At 45.9% G+C, this 20,221-nt stretch overlaps 2 protein-coding genes across 3 annotated transcripts in view; both read left to right on the top strand.

The window, feature by feature from the left end:
• The window catches only part of prkar1aa (protein kinase, cAMP-dependent, regulatory, type I, alpha (tissue specific extinguisher 1) a), a gene marked incomplete at its 5' end in the record, with an annotated part of 10,694 nt that extends 4,248 nt beyond the window's left edge, over positions 1 to 6,446 (top strand). For both annotated transcript variants that reach the window (XM_071392341.1, XM_071392333.1), the window contains 1 exon segment: positions 1 to 6,446. This exon segment is cut by the window's left edge.
• Positions 6,447 to 6,773: 327 nt separating this feature from the next.
• rac3a (Rac family small GTPase 3a) lies at positions 6,774 to 12,886 on the top strand. The gene is made up of 6 exons (XM_071392321.1): positions 6,774 to 6,961; positions 9,173 to 9,244; positions 9,467 to 9,584; positions 11,746 to 11,808; positions 12,371 to 12,530; positions 12,741 to 12,886. The coding sequence occupies exons 1-6, from the start codon at positions 6,927 to 6,929 to the stop codon at positions 12,869 to 12,871; spliced, it is 579 nt and encodes a 192-aa protein (XP_071248422.1). The 5' UTR covers positions 6,774 to 6,926; the 3' UTR covers positions 12,872 to 12,886.
• Positions 12,887 to 20,221: the final 7,335 nt, after the last annotated feature.

Raw genomic sequence — 20,221 nt, 5'->3', positions numbered from 1 at the left:
TCCTGGTTAAGGTCCAGAAGACCTTGTAATGTGTGGACTCGACACACCATGAGTCTGTCCTGGTTAAGGTCCAGAAGACATTGTAATGTGTGGACTCGACACACCATGAGTCTGTCCTGGTTAAGGTCCAGAAGACCTTGTAATGTGTGGACTCGACACACCATGAGTCTGTCCTGGTTAGGATCCAGAAGACCTTGTAATGTGTGGACTCGACACACCATGAGTCTGTCCTGGTTAAGGTCCAGAAGACATTGTAATGTGTGGACTAGACACACCATGAGTCTGTCCTGGTTAAGGTCCAGAAGACATTGTAATGTGTGGACTCGACACACCATGAGTCTGTCCTGGTTAAGGTCCAGAAGACATTGTAATGTGTGGACTCGACACACCATGAGTCTGTCCTGGTTAAGGTCCAGAAGACCTTGTAATGTGTGGACTAGACACACCATGAGTCTGTCCTGGTTAGGATCCAGAAGACCTTGTAATGTGTGGACTAGACACACCATGAGTCTGTCCTGGTTAGGATCCAGAAGACCTTGTAATGTGTGGACTAGACACACCATGAGTCTGTCCTGGTTAGGATCCAGAAGACCTTGTAATGTGTGGACTCGACACACCATGAGTCTGTCCTGGTTAAGGTCCAGAAGACATTGTAATGTGTGGACTCGACACACCATGAGTCTGTCCTGGTTAAGGTCCAGAAGACCTTGTAATGTGTGGACTCGACACACCATGAGTCTGTCCTGGTTAGGATCCAGAAGACCTTGTAATGTGTGGACTAGACACACCATGAGTCTGTCCTGGTTAGGATCCAGAAGACCTTGTAATGTGTGGACTAGACACACCATGAGTCTGTCCTGGTTAAAGTCCAGAAGACCTTGTAATGTGTGGACTCGACACACCATGAGTCTGTCCTGGTTAGGATCCAGGAGACCTTGTAATGTGTGGACTCGACACACCATGAGTCTGTCCTGGTTAGGATCCAGAAGACCTTGTAATGTGTGGACTCGACACACCAAGAATCTGCTCACAATGGACAACACCCAGGGGCCATGATGTCACAAAGAAATGGTCCTTTGTGACTTGTAAGGAAGAGAGAAGGAGTGAATTGGAACCGCAAATGTGTCATGACATTAAGCATATTGTGTCATGACATTAAGCATATTGTGTCATGACATTCTTAATGTCTGGGACAAGTCTAAAGTGACTTGGGAGGGAGGGGTTGGGAGACCATCTTTAGAGAAATGTTGTTTTGAATAGATATCCACCAAAGGCTGATCTGTGTTCTTATACTTACCTTTTTATAGTTGTTTTCTGGAATGTTCTTTGAGGGTATTAAGAAGCTGTGGTTTCTACACCATGAGGTTGAGGGAGGGTGTCCCAGGTCCAGTGGTGTGGCTACTCTCTCCCTATTGGAAGTTTTTCTATCTCTCTCTACCCCCCTTTCTCTCCCTTTCCCATCTTGTTTCTCCTCCCCCACCCCGGTCGTTGGGATAGATCTTATACGTGTCATTGTGTCTGGGCGTGTTTAAAATGCTCCGTTCAGGAAAGGGAAAACAACGTTTAGTCTACTCTGCCTGTTTACTGGTCACAGACAGCAGAACGTCAAGTTACTCTGACCAGGGTCAAGTTGATCAGTCTTAAGGGATGTTCAGTATTTCACTCTGTGCTACGTGTCCATTTAGCTTCTAAATAATAGGTTTTATAACAGGTGACGGTTGTGAGGAAAGCATGTTACAACTCAACGCTAATTCAACCTCTAGTTGAATCAAGAATGTGGACCGTTCTGATATCAACCCTGGTTGGTGTAATAGTAGTGTTTCATCCCGTGGATGGTACATGTCCAGTGTCATCCAGCTTCCTAAACACCTCCCATGTCAAACACATTGATAAAGATAGTGTTCTGTTTCTGAAAACAGCTGTTTTTCCACCCCTTCATTGAAGTGTTAGTTACAAGACTGAACCCTCAGTTTATAAACTATCTTTGAGAAGTGCCTGGTTGCGTTCTATCGACACTCTCTTAGAATTCACAATTAGAACCAGATGGATTCCGGTTCCATACCATCATGGAGTCGAGTGTTTTCAATGTTTGGGGTCTAACATTTATCTAACCATTTTTAGTTTGAACCTTTTTTTTGTTGTCTTTTTGGAAAAACCCATGTTTGTTCTAATCCACAAATACAGTATATTGTTGTCAACTGGACATTTGCCATTTTAGAATTTTGATGAATATTTTGTAATGTACTATATAGTATAGCGTTAGCGCTAAGACTCCCTTCCCTCTCCAGCATAACGCTACCCAACGTGTTACTGCTGTTATTTTCATGGAAATTATAAAGGAATCCATCAAAACTGTGATGTATAGCGATTTGGATACAAATCAGTCCTGTATAGACTAGTCCTCTGAAAGTAACTGTTGAATCAATCTGTTGTTATGGACGTGTGTGTTCCAAATGGAACCCTATTCCCTATATAGTGCACTGCCTTTGACTAAGTAGTGCACTATATAGGCACTAGGGGTGCCATTTTGGAGGCATGCAGTGTTTTATGTCACCATGGTGTGTTGTCCTGGATGAAGCGTTTCCAGCTGAACTAGTATCAGGCTGGAATGGACTTGGCCTTGCTACATCTCATGGTTGATGGATTTCTGCTGTTTTTACATTTTTACTGTTCAACTGTCCTTGGTGTATTGTGTTAATAAATTAGATTTTTTTTTATTTGTCAGGCTGTGTGCGTGTCTGAAATGCCATTCTGTTTTCTATATGCCCCATAGGCTCGGGTCAAAAGTAGTGCACTATATAGGGTGTCATTGGGCTCGGGTCAAAAGTAGTGCACTATATAGGGTGTCATAGGCTCGGGTCAAAAGTAGTGCACTATATAGGGTGTCATTGGGCTCGGGTCAAAAGTAGTGCACTATATAGGGTGTCATTGGGCTCGGGTCAAAAGTAGTGCACTATATAGGGTGTCATTGGGCTCTGGTCAAAAGTAGTGCACTATATAGGGTGTCATTGGGCTCTGGTCAAAAGTAGTGCACTATATAGGGTGTCATTGGGCTCTGGTCAAAAGTAGTGCACTTTAATAGGGAATAGGGTGCCTTTTCAGACACACACAGTGTATCTAGTTGATGCCCTGCACCCAATGTTGAAATAATGTTAGTTGATGGTTTTCTATGTTCTCTCATGGAGGCCACAGTAAAATGAAGTAGTAAGCTATTCTAGGCTACTGCTTCTTGTATAACTTGCCGACTGAAGTGGTTGATGGCCCTCATGAATCCCTAGTACATCTGATGGGGGAAGTCCAGCAGTGGGAGGACTTGGAGGGAATCTAGAACTCCAGCAGTGGGAGGACTTGGAGGGAATCTAGAACTCCAGCAGTGGGAGGACTTGGGGGGAATCTAGAACTCCAGCAGTGGGAGGACTTGGGGGGATCTAGAACTCCAGCAGTGGGAGGACTTGGGGAAATCTAGAACTCCAGCAGTGGGTGGACTTGGGGAAATCTAGAACTCCAGCAGTGGGAGGACTTGGAGGGAATCTAGAACTCCAGCAGTGGGAGGACTTGGAGGGAATCTAGAACTCCAGCAGTGGGAGGACTTGGGGGGATCTAGAACTCCAGCAGTGGGAGGACTTGGGGGGATCTAGAACTCCAGCAGTGGGAGGACTTGGAGGGAATCTAGAACTCCAGCAGTGGGAGGACTTGGAGGGAATCTAGAACTCCAGCAGTGGGAGGACTTGGGGGGAATCTAGAACTCCAGCAGTGGGAGGACTTGGGGGGATCTAGAACTCCAGCAGTGGGAGGACTTGGGGAAATCTAGAACTCCAGCAGTGGGTGGACTTGGGGAAATCTAGAACTCCAGCAGTGGGAGGACTTGGAGGGAATCTAGAACTCCAGCAGTGGGAGGACTTGGAGGGAATCTAGAACTCCAGCAGTGGGAGGACTTGGGGGGATCTAGAACTCCAGCAGTGGGAGGACTTGGAGGGAATCTAGAACTCCAGCAGTGGGAGGATTTGGGGAAATCTAGAACTCCAGCAGTGGGTGGACTTGGGGAAATCTAGAACTCCAGCAGTGGGAGGACTTGGGGAAATCTAGAACTCCAGCAGTGGGTGGACTTGGGGAAATCTAGAACTCCAGCAGTGGGAGGACTTGGGGAAATCTAGAACTCCAGCAGTGGGAGGACTTGGGGAAATCTAGAACTCCAGCAGTGGGTGGACTTGGGGAAATCTAGAACTCCAGCAGTGGGAGGACTTGGGGAAATCTAGAAGTCCAGCAGTGGGAGGACTTGGGGGGATCTAGAACTCCAGCAGTGGGAGGACTTGGAGGGAATCTAGAACTCCAGCAGTGGGAGGACTTGGAGGGAATCTAGAACTCCAGCAGTGGGAGGACTTGGGGGGAATCTAGAACTCCAGCAGTGGGAGGACTTGGGGGGAATCTAGAACTCCAGCAGTGGGAGGACTTGGGGGGAATCTAGAACTCCAGCAGTGGGAGGACTTGGGGGGATCTAGAACTCCAGCAGTGGGAGGACTTGGGGGAATCTAGAATGGGTGGCTATTGTCCTCTTTCTCACATACTGATTTGGTGCGTTAAGTTCCAATCAGAGAGTCAAACACCTTTCTATCCCTTTTATATTTAGTGGTTTGTGTCTCATTCCATGTTTTTAATTTATTTGTAGATCATTCATTCACTCTAACAACTAGGGTTGTAAAATTCTGGTTATTTTCCTGGTTGGAGTTCTGGGAAAACTTGGGAAAGTTAGCGTCATTCTGAAACCTTACTAACTACAGTGTTCTGTCTGTAGATGACCGGTCAGTGAGATGTTTCTGACACACTAACAACAATCACCATTATAGCTTTACCAGGGTCTGTGTGCGACAGCCACTGGAAGTACCATAACTGTAAGGTGCATTATGTACCAGAATCCAAACAGTCCGAGACGTTGACTATAGTTTTGCCTTCGGTCATGTGATCAGGGCTTATAGAACAGAGGTCCACAGCTCAGGTTTTCATTTGTCCCTGGCACTAAATTGATTAAGTAATATCATTGATTGGATTGAGTGCACACACACACACACACCTGGTGGCCCAGGTCAAAATTAGTCTGTGATTTAAAGTTAGACTCTGTGAAATGATGTTGCCACGAGCAACACTGCAGATACTAAGATGAGCGAGATGCAACACTTCTCTTCTCACACAGTCACACACAGTATCTGTGCATGTACACGTGTTCACTTCAGAGTGGTAGCCAGGGCACCAAAACAGCGGACAAGTTGAGCCTCGTGCTTCAACGCTCTTAGTTGTGGAAATTGATCGACTGTGCTGTTTACGGTCTGCATCTACGCGATATCGCTGAGGCCACCTTTTAAAAGGTTAGTAAGTAAAGCAGCAGACACTGCAGATGGCCCCCAGGACCACAGCTGTGCACCCCTGGTTTAGAGTAATATTGTGTGTCCCAAATCAACCCCTAGCCCCTATTCCTACATCCTACCCTTTGGGCACTAGTGCAGAACAGAGAGGATTGGATGGGTATCAGCAATATAATAATTTATTAAACTCTTATAGTGTTATTCATTATTACATAAAGAATCTCAAAGTGTTTTAAAGCAACACAAAAAAAAGACTAGAAATTTAGAAAACAACATTGTTCATGAGATGGAAGTTCATGAGAGGGTCGGAAAGTTCATGGCTTGAGTGGTCATCGGAGGGAGGCTGTCGGAGGGGAAGGGTGAGGGTGGTCTCTGGAGCAAGTCCAGGGGCAGACGGGCAGCACGGTGTCATCGAGGTGGCTCAAAACTCCACCTATCCTATCAGAGGGCACGGCGGAGTTGTTACCATATGGCTTGTACCTATCCAATCCTTTCCTATCTAGAGTAGGGAATAGGGGTCAAGGTTTTTGGTTTAGGATTGGGCCCACTCTGTTTAGTGCTCCCATTCTTCGGCTACGTCCCAATTCTCTTCCTTGCTCACATAGTGTCCACTTGGCTTGCACACTCCCTGTCGTAGATTTAAAAGCATGGGATTGGTATAAGCATTGGCTGGAGGGAGGAGGGAAGTTTCCAGCATTGCTAAATCCATGCAACAACAAAAAAGTGTGCAATTGCACACTTCAGGAGAGGGAAAAAGTGTGGTGATTCGGGACGTGACCTTCAAGCTCTCATTGACGTTTGACAAGGCCTGCGGGGTGTGTCCCAAATGGATCCTTTTTCCTCTTATAGTGCACTACTTTAGAGCCCTGGTCAGGAATAGGGTGTCTGTTTAGGGAAGAGGAAGAGGGCTCTGGTCAAACGAAGTCGTCTATGTAGGGAATAGGGTGACCAGAGGACCATTTTATTATTATTATGATGATGATTATGACTGTACCAGGTTTGCTTTACTGTTTGTGCTCAGTTATAATCATTTTGGTTTAGGTTGTCCTAATGGCAGGTCAAGCAATAAAACAAATACATTGTTACAAATTGTGTCAACTGTGGTTATTGATGGTTTGTTTGAGGTGTGTCTCGTTCTCTCTGTGTGTATGTCCATTCTGAAGTCCTTCATCACCATAACTCTGCACATAGTCACTACAGAGGAACCCACTGGACACATGGGATATGTCCCAAATTGCCCCTTAATCCCTATGCAGTGCGCTACTTTTGATCAGAACCTCTTGGGCCCGTAGTGTACTACATAGGGAATAGGGTGTGATTTGGGATGAACACATTGTCATCTACAGAGTTCAACTGCTGTCGGGAAAAATACAACTTTCCCTTTAAACACGTTCGGTCTTTTCCGGGAGGTTCCGCCGGGATTCGACACTGCCTCCCCTCCGCTGCTGCAGCCTGGTCGCGAGGAGCTGTACCAATTCACTTATTATTAGCGATATCAGAAATGATAAACAATTTGCCGTTTTAAACGCAGGGAAAAGTCAGTCGTTGGATACCACCACCCTCTGCAAAATGCAGGCCATCAAATGCGTCGTGGTGGGCGATGGGTAAGACCTTTTGTTTGTGTTTAGGCTGAAAATGTGTCCTTTTTCGAGTCTGTGAGGGCAATTGTTGCAGTAAGGGCTGGGGCTATAGCGGGTTGAATGGGTCGGCTTTCAGTTCTCTAGAATCCGCTCTCTCGTCAGTGCGTGAGCGTGAAATGGATGTTTAGCAATTACATTTTTATTTTGTTAGCCTACTTTGTGATTTCAGGTTATTTGCCAAATTTTCCGCCAGGTTTTGCACAATACATTATAAGTTCGGGTGTGAAATATTCTGTCTGAAATTGAGCTAAAGCTATTTGAAGGTTTCATTGAAATAGAAAAACAATAACTAACTAAAGCTTCTCGGATTAACAACATTTGGAAACCCAGATTTGTCGGGGAGGTTTTTTGAGCAAAATTGTGAAATATACATTAATATGTGCATAGTTGCAGAAATGTCGCTGGGAGGTCTTGGCTGAGACTCATTAAATGATGTAATGCTTTCACACCTACACAGCCAGCTCCTACAAAGGCACGGGCTACGGATGGGCATGGGCACCTATGCGATATACCGTCTTTATATAGCCTTTCTACCATAGACATCTTTGAAAGACAGGTTTATTTGACTTGTGCTACATTGTGATGCGGTGCGGATGCGGCGTAGATCTTGGGTAGTGTGTGGTGGTAGGGTGCACTGGACTGTATAGCGTAGCTAAACAGGGGTGTGGGGGGCCTGGCGAGGATTTTTTAGGGGATGGGCAACACACACACATGCGCAATATTGTACAACTAACCTTGTGGGGACACGTAATTCAGTCCCATTCAAAGTCCTATTTTCCCTAACCCTAAAACTAACCCTAGTCGAGGTCCAAAAGGCTTCTTAACAGCTTCTACCCCCAAGCCATGAGACTCCTGAACAGCTAATCAAAGGGCTACCCAGACCCCTCTTTTACGCTGCTGCTACTCTCTGTTTATTATCTATGCATAGTCACTTTAACTCTACCTACATGTACATATTACCTCAATTACCTCAACTAACCGGTGCCCCCGCACATTGACCTTGTACCGGTACCCCCTGTATACAGCCTCCACATTGACTCTGTACCGGTACCCCCTGTATATAGTCTCGCTTGTTATTTTGCTGCTTCTGTTTAATTATTTGTTACTTTTATTTTCAATTTTTTACTTATCTATTTTTTACTTAACACTTTTATTTTTATTTTCTTAACTTCTTAAAGCATTGTTGTTTAAGGGCTTGTAAGTAAGCATTTCACTGTAAGGTCTACACCTGTTGTATTCGGCACATGTGACAAATACAATTTGATTTGATTTGAGCTCCTAACCCTAAATCTAACCCTAGCTCCTAACCCTAGCTCCTAACCCTAGCTCCTAACCCTAAATCTAACCCTAGCTCCTAACCCTAAATCTAACCCTAGCTCCTAACCCTAGCTCCTAACCCTAAATCTAACCCTAGCTCCTAACCCTAAATCCTAACTCTAGCTCCTAACCCTTAACCTAACTCTAACCCTAAACCATCCTAGAAATAGCATTTGACCTTGTGGGGACCAACAAAATGTCCCCAGTTGGTCAAATGTTTACTATTCTTGTAAGGACTTCAAGTATGGTGGTCTTCAAGTATGGTTAAACATGTCCACAAACACACACACAGGTAATGATGTGGAGTCTTCAGACAGCAGGACCCCCTCTCTGATATTTTGATTGAACCTTTATTTAACTAGACATGTCAGTTAAGAACTAATTCTTATTTACATTGACGGCCTCCCAAAAGGCAAAAGGCCTCCTGCGGGGACGGGGGCTGGGATTAAAATAAAAATATAGGACCAAACACATCACGACGAGAGACAACACAACAGTACATAAAGAGAGACCTAAGACAACAACATAGCAAGGCAGCTGTGGTCTGCCAATGTGCCCCCCAGCCAAAAGTCTATGTAGGACAGTGTCTGTGTTCACACACTGCCAAACAACCATACACAGCCTTTAGCCTTTATTTATTGATTTGATTACTCTCTCTCTCTCTCTCTCTCTCTCTCTCTCTCTCTCTCTATATATATATATATCCTCTCTCTCTCTATATATATATATATATATATCTCTCTCAATTCATTTTTCAATTTAAGGGCTTTTATTGGCATGGAAAACACATGTTTACATTGCCAAAGCAAGTGAACTAGATTATAAACAAAAGTAAATGTCTCGTTCTTTCTCTCTCAGAGCGGTGGGAAAGACATGTCTTCTCATCAGCTATACCACCAATGCCTTCCCTGGAGAATACATCCCCACAGTGTGAGTATCATAGCATGAAGCTTCACTACAATAATGGTGTGTGTGTATGTGTGTGTGTGTGTGTGTGTGTGTGTGTGTGTGTGTGTGTGTGTGTGTGTGTGTGTGTGTGTGTGTGTGTGTGTGTGTGTGTGCGTGTGCGTGTGCGCGTGCGCGTGTGTGTGTGTGTGCGTGCATGCCTGTTTGTGTGTGTGTACTTCTCTGAACAACATCCTGTCCTCTCAGGTTTGACAACTACTCTGCCAATGTGATGGTAGATGGGAAACCAGTTAATCTGGGACTGTGGGATACTGCAGGACAGGAGGACTACGACAGGCTCAGACCACTGTCCTATCCACAGACGGTAACTCACTCACTCACTCACTCACTAACTCACTCACTCACTCACTCACATCTCTCATTCATTATCACTCATACACATTCCACATCCTCCATCTTGTGTCTTCCTGGTTCTGCTTAACTCATTCTCCACACAGTTTCCTGTTATTCCACTGTTTTCCTCGTTATCTGGCGGCTCCGTCAGACACACAGCTCCCTGCCTGCCTGGCTGCTGCTTCAGAGAAAATGATTAGGGGGGCTATTTTAGCATTCCACCCATCCCAGCCAGAGAGGAGAATAGTCATATTCTCACACAAATTATCAAGGAACCTACCAGGTACAACCCTAAATCCGTAACCATGGGCACCCTCATAGATATCATCCTGACCAACTTGCCCTCTAAATACACCTCTGCTGTCTTCAACCAGGATCTCAGCGATCACTGCCTCATTGCCTGCGTCCGTAATGGATCCGTGGTCAAACGACCTCCCCTCATCACTGTCAAACGCTCCCTAAAACACTTCAGCGAGCAGGCCTTTCTAATCGACCTGGCCCGGGTATCCTGGTAGGATATTTACCTCATCCCGTCAGTAGAGGATGCCTGTTTGCTTTTTAAAAGTGCTTTCCTCACCATCTTAAATAAGCATGCCCCATTCAAAAAATGTAGAACTAAGAACAGATATAGTCCTTGGTTCACTCCAGACTTGACTGCCCTTGACCAGCACAAAAACATCCTGTGGCATTATGCATTAGCATGGAATAGCCCCCGTGATATGCAACTTTTCAGGGAAGTCAGGAACCAATATACACAGTCAGTTAGGAAAGCTAAGGCTAGCTTTTTCAAACAGAAATTTGCATCCTGTAGCACTAATTCCAAAAAGTTCTGGGACACTGTAAAGTCCATGGAGAATAAGAGCACCTCCTCCCAGCTGCCCACTGCTCTGAGGCTAGGAAACACTGTCACCACCGATAAATCTACAATAATCGATAATTTCAATAATCACTTTTCTACGGCTGGCCATGCTTTCCACCTGGCTACCCCTACCCCGGCCAACAGCTCTGCACTCCCCGCAGAAACTTGCCCAAGTCCCCCCGCGTCTCCTTCACCCAAATCCAATATAAATTAAATATAAAATGTAAATGTGAAATATAAAATATAAAATATATAATAGTCAGACCAGTGACAGTGACAGGCCAACCACCAGGATTACTGAGTGGTGTTGTTATAACACATTAATACATCCTGTCTGCCTCATTAATACATCCTGTCTGCCTCATGAATACATCCTGTCTGCCTCATGAATACATCCTGTCTGCCTCATGAATACATCCTGTCTGCCTCATGAATACATCCTGTCTGCCTCATTAATACATCCTGTCTGCCTCATTAATACATCCTGTCTGCCTCATTAATACATCCTGTCTGCCTCATTAATACATTCTGTCTGCCTCCCTGTCCAGAGGAACCCCTGCACACACACACACACACACACACACACACACACACACACACACACACACACACACACACACACACACACACACACACACACACACACACACACACACACACACACACACACACACACACACACACACACACACACACACACTGGTGTTGCATTGCGAGGCCCCAGCTCCAGACTCCTCCAGCCCCTCTGTAAGGTTACCGTACCTGCTCTGAATACCAACGCACCCTTTAGTCTCTTCAGCTGCTGGCCTTTTCTATTCAGAACCTAGAGAGTCACTGAGTCACAGAAATCACAGAGTCCAACACACCCTTTAGTCTCTTCAGCTGCTGGCCTTTTCTATTCAGAACCTAGAGAGTCACTGAGTCACAGAAATCACAGAGTCCAACACACCCTTTAGTCTCTTCAGCTGCTGGCCTTTTCTATACAGAACCTAGAGAGTCACTGAGTCACAGAAATCACAGAGTCCAACGCACCCTTTAGTCTCTTCAGCTGCTGGCCTTTTCTATACAGAACCTAGAGAGTCACTGAGTCACAGAAATCACAGAGTCCAACGCACCCTTTAGTCTCTTCAGCTGCTGTCCTTTTCTATTCAGAACCTAGAGAGTCACTGAGTCACAGAAATCACAGAGTCCAATGCATTTTTTTCATGCAGTGTTTGTTGTTTTAATTAGCCTGTTTAATACACTGTCTTTTTTCTGTGTATTGTCCGAACAGGACGTGTTCTTGACATGTTTCTCTCTGGTGAGCCCTGCCTCCTTTGAGAACGTCAGAGCTAAGGTGAGTGTCTTTATCACCCTGCTAAATAACAGTAATGGTAATATCACTGATATTGTCAGCACCACATTGTACAGTGTTACATTGTGTTTATTCATGTTGCTGTTTGGGCTGTTGGCCCAACTCCACAACCTCTTTATGTAGGTTGACCTTTAAAGACCTTATAACCCTTTGACCTTAATGATCTTAACAGTGGCACTTCCGGGTACCACTGTTCAAGGTCACATAGAGGTCAAGGGTTAATTTTTATTACATTTTTTAAATTGAACTAGACAAGTCAGTTAAGAACAAATTCTTATTTACAATGATGGTCTAAGGCACTGCATCTCAGTGCTAGAGGCATCACGACAGACACCCTAGTTCGAATCCAGGCTGTATCACAACCGGACATGATTGGGAGTCCCATAGGGCATCGTACAATTGGCCCAGCATCGTCTGGGTTTGGCCAGTGTAGGCCGTCATTGTAAATAAGAATTTGTTCTTAACTGACTTGCCTAGTTAAATAAAGGTTAAAATTAAATGAAAATTGACCCTTGACCTTTGACCTCTATGTGACCTTGAACAGTGGTACCCGGAAGTGCGTCACCACTGCCCCAACACCCCCATCATCCTGGTGGGCACGAAGCTGGACCTGAGGGACGACAAGGACACTATTGAGAGGCTGAGGGACAAGAAGTTGTCCCCAATCACCTACCCTCAGGGCCTGGCCATGGCACGGGAGATCGGTGGGTGTCTGTGGAGGAGGGGGGTGTTTGAGTTTGAGAAAGAGAGCGAGGATGTCGTGTGTCTGAATGTGTTTCTCACAGCTTCTTTGAGCTCCAGTGTTCACCTGTGTCTAAACTCACCTATTTTGAGTCCCAAGTTTCTGACTGACCAATTGGATGTGTGTCTGTCCTCATCCCCTTCTCTGATTAGCTGTCTCCTGTCCCCTGCAGGTGCGGTGAAGTACCTGGAGTGCTCAGCCCTGACCCAGAGGGGACTTAAGACCGTTTTCGACGAGGCCATCCGGGCCGTCCTGTGCCCGCCGCCAATCAAGAAGAGGCGCAAGAAGTGCACCCTCTTCTGAGAGAGGGGGGGGGGGGGCGAGGAGGAGGGGGTCTGCAAGAAGTGCACCCTCTTCTGAGAGGGGGGTGGCGAGGAGGAGGGGGTCTGCAAGAAGTGCACCCTCTTCTGAGAGGGGGGGGGGGCGAGGAGGAGGGGGGTCTGCAAGAAGTGCACCCTCTTCTGAGAGGGGGGGGCGAGGAGGAGGGGGTCTGCAAGAAGTGCACCCTCTTCTGAGAGGGGGGGGCGAGGAGGAGGGGGTCTGCAAGAAGTGCACCCTCTTCTGAGAGGGGGGGGGGCGAGGGGGGGCGAGGGATGCGAGGAGGAGGCGGTGGAGGGGGGGCGAGGAGGAGGGGGTCTGCAAGAAATAACAACTGGATCTACTGTTTTACAGAAAGTGTTGCTAATCTATCGCTGTCAGTGTCTCAAATATACCCTAGTCCCCCTTTAACACTGGTCAAAAGTAGTGCACTAAGTAGGGAATAGGGTTGTTGTTTGTAAAGGAGTAGTAGTGCACTATGTAGGGAATAGGGTTGTTGTTTGTAAAGGAGTAGTAGTGCACTAAGTAGGGAATAGGGTTGTTGTTTGTAAAGGAGTAGTAGTGCACTAAGTAGGGAATAGGGTTGTTGTTTGTAAAGGAGTAGTAGTGCACTAAGTAGGGAATAGGGTTGTTGTTTGTAAAGGAGCAGTAGTGCACTAAGTAGGGAATAGGGTTGTTGTTTGTTTGGGAGTAGTAGTGCACTATATAGGGAATAGGGTTGTTGTTTTTAAGGGAGTAGTAGTGCACTATATAGGGAATAGGGTTGTTGTTTGTATGGGAGTAGTAGTGCACTATATAGGGAATAGGGTTGTTGTTTGTTAGGGAGTAGTAGTGCACTATGTAGGGAATGGGCAACGCTTCACAGATATAGGTTGTTGACACAAGAGTGGGTAGAACTTGAAAGGGTGTGTCCAAAATTGCACCTGATTCCTTAAATAGTGCACTACTTTTGACCAGGACCCACATAGGGAATAGGGTGCCATTTGGGAAACAGACTAAGGCACAATTAATTGAACTCCTCTTTAGGACTTTTGCATCCATTCTGTGTGACCTATGCCTTAAATTAATTGGGTAAATGGAACGGGTCAGTGTCTCAGAGAGAGAGGCCATTCTGGGTAAATGGAACGGGTCAGTGTCTCAGAGAGAGGCCATTCTGGGTAAATGGAACGGGTCAGTGTCTCAGAGAGAGAGACCATTCTGGGTAAATGGAACGGGTCAGTGTCTCAGAGAGAGAGGCCATTCTGGGTAAATGGAACGGGTCAGTGTCTCAGAGAGAGAGGCCGTTCTGGGTAAATGGAACGGGTCAGTGTCTCAGAGAGAGAGGCCATTCTGGGTAAATGGAACGGGTCAGTGTCTCAGAGAGAGGCCATTCTGGGTAAATGGAACGGGTCAGTGTCTCAGAGAGAGAGGCCATTCTGGGTAAATGGAACGGGTCAGTGTCTCAGAGAGAGGCCATTCTGGGTAAATGGAACGGGTCAGTGTCTCAGAGAGAGAGGCCATTCTGGGTAAATGGAACGGGTCAGTGTCTCAGAGAGAGGCCATTCTGGGTAAATGGAACGGGTCAGTGTCTCAGAGAGAGAGACCATTCTGGGTAAATGGAACGGGTCAGTGTCTCAGAGAGAGGCCATTCTGGGTAAATGGAACGGGTCAGTGTCTCAGAGAGAGAGGCCATTCTGGGTAAATGGAACGGGTCAGTGTCTCAGAGAGAGAGGCCATTCTGGGTAAATGGAACGGGTCAGTGTCTCAGAGAGAGAGGCCATTCTGGGTAAATGGAACGGGTCAGTGTCTCAGAGAGAGAGGCCATTCTGGGTAAATGGAACGGGTCAGTGTCTCAGAGAGAGAGGCCATTCTGGGTAAATGGAACGGGTCAGTGTCTCAGAGAGAGAGGCCATTCTGGAGATGGAGAACAACCACAAATCTGATACTGTCCTGATCAACTCAACTTCTTTCCTTTATAAGACAAAATACAGAACTCACACAGACACACACAGGTGATTGGTTTATGTCTGTAACCAGTACAGTACTGTAGGACCAGGTGATTGGTTTATGTCTGTAACCAGTACAGTACTGTAGGACCAGGTGATTGGTTTATGTCTGTAACCAGTACAGTACTGTAGGACCAGGCGATTTTACTGGCCAGTTCAGGTCACATGGTCAGGAACAACTCTTACCCATAACAACTGGCCTCTGTGGCCAATGTGACAGAAGATGAATCCTCAAGATATGGACCCACTAAACTGATTCAAGATCAGTACTCTTTATCTCTGAGACTCTTGAGACATACAGGCCCAGGAAGTATCTTACAGCCGCGATGCCAGTTTGTACAGAACAACGAGTCCTTGTTCTTTTATTTCTTTGTTCCCTGCCTGCTTGGCAGTTATTCAGCTCCATTTGAAACCCACTAAAGGGGAAAAGGTTGTCAATGTGCAAAGCGAACACTGTTTTGTGGAACTAGCATGCGAAATCGTGATGAGCTCTCTCTCTCTCTCTCGCTGCAGAACCCAGACTACTGAAGTATGGGTGTGTCTCCAATGGCGCCCCTATTACCTATATATGTCTATGTGTCCTGGTCCAAAGTTGTGCACTATATAGGACATAGGTTGCCATTTGGGATACAAGCTATCTCCTTTAAAGGCTCCCAGGAGGACATGCGGTCTTAATATGTTTTTAGGCTGTATTTTTTTAAACGCTCTCTCTCTCTGTGTGTGTGTGTGTGTGTGTGTGTGTGTGTGTGTGTGTGTGTGTGTGTGTGTGTGTGTGTGTGTGTGTGTGTGTGTGTGTGTGTGTGTGTGTGTGTGTGTGTGTGTGTGTGTGTGTGTGTGTGTGTGTGTGTGTGTGTGTGTGTGAGAGAGAGAGAGAGAGTGTATGTTAATTAATTATCCCCCATCATGCTTCTGTGATTGTCTGAACTTTGATTAAGGAACAACTCTAAACAACAAAGATCAAGTATTTAAACACAACAAAAGGAACGGTCTGTTTTTAATACCTGCTATAATGTTTGCCAAAATAAACATCTTCATTTAAACATGGATATAAAGTGATTTAAAAAAAGGTATTAATAAATAAACATATTTGAAAGTATCAAAAACTGTAGCTCTGTTTTTCTTTGTTGTGCTTGTGATGATGATGATGATGATGATGATGATGATGTGTTCATGTAATCATCTGGTGTTGCAGTATTGGTGCTGGTTTCCACTCAACAGTACTGTAGCGCATTGTAGCATCCTAGATATATTTTAGATAACAGTCATCTCCCCCTGCTGGTAAATAATGGTAGTAAAAATACATGTGCGATATTAAACATTTACCAAATAATATCTAATGTACATATTTTCTTTTACATATGACCCAGTGATGCCTCTCTATGCTATTTGGTTACACTAGAAGTGCTTCCTATGACACAACTTTATGTTCAAACACTGGTTTTTGGATACTGTGGTCTCACGTGAGTAGACTGACCTACAGCTTTATGTTCAAACACTGGTTTTTGGATACTGTGGTCTCACGTGAGTAGACTGACCTACAGCTTTATGTTCAAACACTGGTTTTTGGATACTGTGGTCTCACGTGAGTAGACTGACCTACAGCTTTATGTTCAAACACTGGTTTTTGGATACTGTGGACTCAAGTGAGTAGACTGACCTACAGCTTTATGGACACACACTATGTTTTGTATCAGCTCACTGTATACAGTAATTATTTAACCATGGACATTTTTTAAAACCAAAATATCACTTAAATAGAAAACAAACATGAATCATTGTTAATTAATAGACGTTTTTCATAAATCATAAATATATATATTTTTTAACACTTTTCACTATGACATCGGGGACTATTATTTTGAAATGTTACAATTTCGTGACCCGGAAGTGACTTGGGCAACTTTTTCAAACTATTTTTGCGGCGCACCGTTTGTATAATCGGGAGAAGGTTAGATGATCTATGTTTAACCGAAGGTAATGTTTAGGCGAAGGTAATATTCCCGTTGTATAATAAATAACGTTGAACAAAACAAATGTTATTTTGAAAGGAAATAATGTCACTAAATGGAAGTAGAAGTGAAAGAGGACATGGGAAGAAAGGGACAACAAAAAGGAGACAGTACTCCAGGGAGGCACTAGAGACAGCTGTAGAGAAAGTAAAAGCTGGAATGAGCCTTAGAGAAGCTTCCCGTGAGTCAGGGATTCCTCACACCACTCTCCAAGATCACAAAAAGAACAAATATGCCTTTGCCCCTCACCCCAACCTGGCAATAACCACCGAGGAAGAGCACTCCCTAATATCTTATGTTCTCTGGATGGCCGACCATGCGTTCCCTATCAGCAGGACTGTGGTGAAGGCTCTGGCTGTGGCCATTATCAAGGACAGTGGCCGTAGCACCGTCGTCAATCTGGAACGGGGACTGAGTGACAACTGGTGGTCTAGATTCAGGGCTCGCCACCCTGAGCTGAGCGCCAGGATGCCCGACCCGCTCCACCGGGCCAGGCCCGACCCGCTCCACCGGGCCAGGGTACAGGGAGCTACTCCTGCCGCCATCAAGGGCTTCTTCGATGTCTACGAGCCCATCTTCGTCAGCCACGGCTTAGAACACAAGCCGCACCTCATCTTCAACTGCGACGAGACAGGGTTTTCGGACAAGCTCAAGTCCAGGGAGAAAGTTCTCGGTCAAAAAGGCAGGAAACACGTCTATCAACAGCACACCACTAGGGAACATATTACTGTGCGTTGCTGTGTGAGTGCAGCTGGTGAGAGTATCCCGCCCTTTATAATCTTCCACAAGTGCCTCCCCAGTACGGCCTATGCCCTCGAGGGTCCACCGAAGGCCCTGTATGGTGTGTCCCCTAAAGGCTACATGGACGCAGAACTTTTCCTGAAGTGGCTGCTCTTCTTCGTGAATCACGCCCCAAAGGAGAGGCCCCTGGTGCTCGTAGTGGGCCACCATAAAACTCATCTGTCCAGGGAGGTGGTCAAGTTTTGCCGGGAAAATCAGGTGGAGGTGGTCTGTCTGCCGGCGAATACCCACGTGTTGCAGCCATTGGAAATCAGCGTCTTTGGCCCACTGAAGACTGTGTTCAGCAGGAATGCTGCACGTCTAGGCCTGGTGCGGGGCGATCTGGTCATCGGCAAGAAGCACTTCTCCGCCATGCTGCGAGAGGCCTACCCCCAGGCGGTCACTAAGAAAAACATTATGGCTGGGTTCAAGAAGGCAGGGATTTTCCCACTCAACAGAGAGGCCTTTGACTCCTGCCAGCTGGTGAAGCTGGTGCCGACCACCCCCGACCCCAAAGCAGCAACCTCAGAGGCCACTGCAGGGACCCCTGACCCCAAAGCAGCAGAGACCCCCGCAACCCCAGCAGCGACTACATTTCTTGTCCCAGGTGGCTGCTGTTCGACTTGCGGACAGCGTGCCCCACCCACAAACCCTTTGGTGGCTGCAGGGCTCGTCTCTCCAGACCTGGCAAATGTCCTGGTGCCCCCAGTCTTCCAAACATCTAACCGGCAGAAAGTGAAGCGTCGACTCCTCCTGCCGGACGAGTACAACAAACTCCTTCATCAACAGGAGGCTGGAGAGAAGGAGAAGCAGGAGAGAAAGAGGAAGCGGGAGGAACTGCAGAGGACGAGAGAAAAGAGAGAGCCCGACAAAAACACCAAAGTGAAAAGGAAATGGCAGGCTGAGGTGTCAGAGCTTGACGGAGATGTGTCAGAGCACTGTGCACCGGTGTCAGAGGACGATGTCTGTCTGCAGACCCAATTACCTTGGGTTTTCAGTCTCCCATCTTTTGACAGTTTGCTCTAATCATATGAGAGATGATGCTCTGAAGCCCGCTGTCATCAGAAGTCATCTCTGGTTATGTCCGAGAGGAAAATGAGATAGTAAGAGAATAAGAAGAGAGGGGGGAAAGAGGCGGGGGGGTAGAGGGAGGGAGAGAGGGAGGGAGAGAAAGAGGGTGGTAGAGGGAGGGAGAGAGAGAAAGGGGGGGGTAGAGGGAGAGAGGGTAGAGGGAGAGAGAGAAAGAGAGGGGGGTAGAGGGAGGGAGAGAGAGAACGAGAAGGGGTAGAGAGAGAGAAAGAGAGGGGGTAGAGGGAGAGAGAAAGAGGAGGGGATAGAGGGAGAGAGAGAGGGGGGGGGGTAGAGAGAGAGGGTGAGAGAGATGTTTCTTTGCAAGTGTTATTTATTTTAGCAGTAGTATTTCTGTTTTGTTTTTACCAGCTCCATGCTTCTGTTGCATCAGTGATATTCTACTGAACTTTGATTAAGGAAGAACTCGGGAAAAAACAACAAATGTAACATTTAACAGAAAAAAGGAACTGTCTGTTTTTGATGACCAGGGGTGTATTCATTACACTGATTCTGTTGCAAAACATTTCTTAAACGGAAGCAGAAGGAAACGAAACGGGGATAGACTTACCTGGATTTGTCCAATAGAAACTCCAAACAGTTACAAAACGTTCCTTTGTGCAGCAGAATTGGTGGAATGAATACACCCGTTTTAATGTTGCCAAAAGAAAGTTCTTCACTGAACATGTGATTTAAAAAAGTGATCGTATTAGTGAACACTAATGAGTGCTAACCTTTATATATACACACTGAACAAAAATATAAACTCAACATGTATAGTGTTGGTTCCATGTTTCATGAGCGGAAATAAACAATCCCAGAAATGTTCCATACGCACAAAAAGCTTTTTTCTCTCAATTTTTGTGCACAAATTTGTTTACATCCCTGTTAGTGAACATTTCTCCTTTGCCAAGGTAATCCATCCACCGGACCAGGTGTGGCATATCAAAAAGCTGATTAAACAGCATGATCATTAGAAAGGTGCAGCTTGTGCTGGGGACAATACACTCTAAAATGTGCAGATGTCTCAAGTTGAGGGAGCGTGCAGTTTGCATGCTGACCGCACGAATGTCCAGCAGGGTTGTTGCCAGAGAACTTCATGTTCATTTCTTTACCGCCTTCAATGATGTTTTAGAGAATTTGGCAGTAGGTCCATCAGGCCTCACAACCGCAGACCACGTGTATGGCGTTGTGTGAGCGAGCGGTTTTCTGATGTCAACGATGTGAACAGAGTGCCCCATGGTGGCGGTGGGGTTATGGTATGGACAGGCATAAGCTACGGACAACGAACACAATTGCATTTTATCGATGGCAATTTGAATGCAGAAAAATACAGTGACGAGATCCTGAGGCCCATTAGAGGTATCTGTGATCAACAGATGCATATCTGTATTCCCAGTCATGTGAAATCCATAGATTAGGGCCTAATGAATTCATTTAAATTGACTGATTTCCTCATATGAACTGTAACTCAGTAAAATCAGTTAAATTGT

The sequence above is a fragment of the Salvelinus alpinus genome, chromosome 1 (genome assembly GCF_045679555.1).
Source record: "Salvelinus alpinus chromosome 1, SLU_Salpinus.1, whole genome shotgun sequence".
In the NCBI taxonomy this organism is placed as follows: domain Eukaryota; kingdom Metazoa; phylum Chordata; class Actinopteri; order Salmoniformes; family Salmonidae; genus Salvelinus; species Salvelinus alpinus.
The sequence above is the reverse complement of the archived record's forward strand: the minus strand, read 5'-3'. Positions and strand labels throughout refer to the sequence as shown.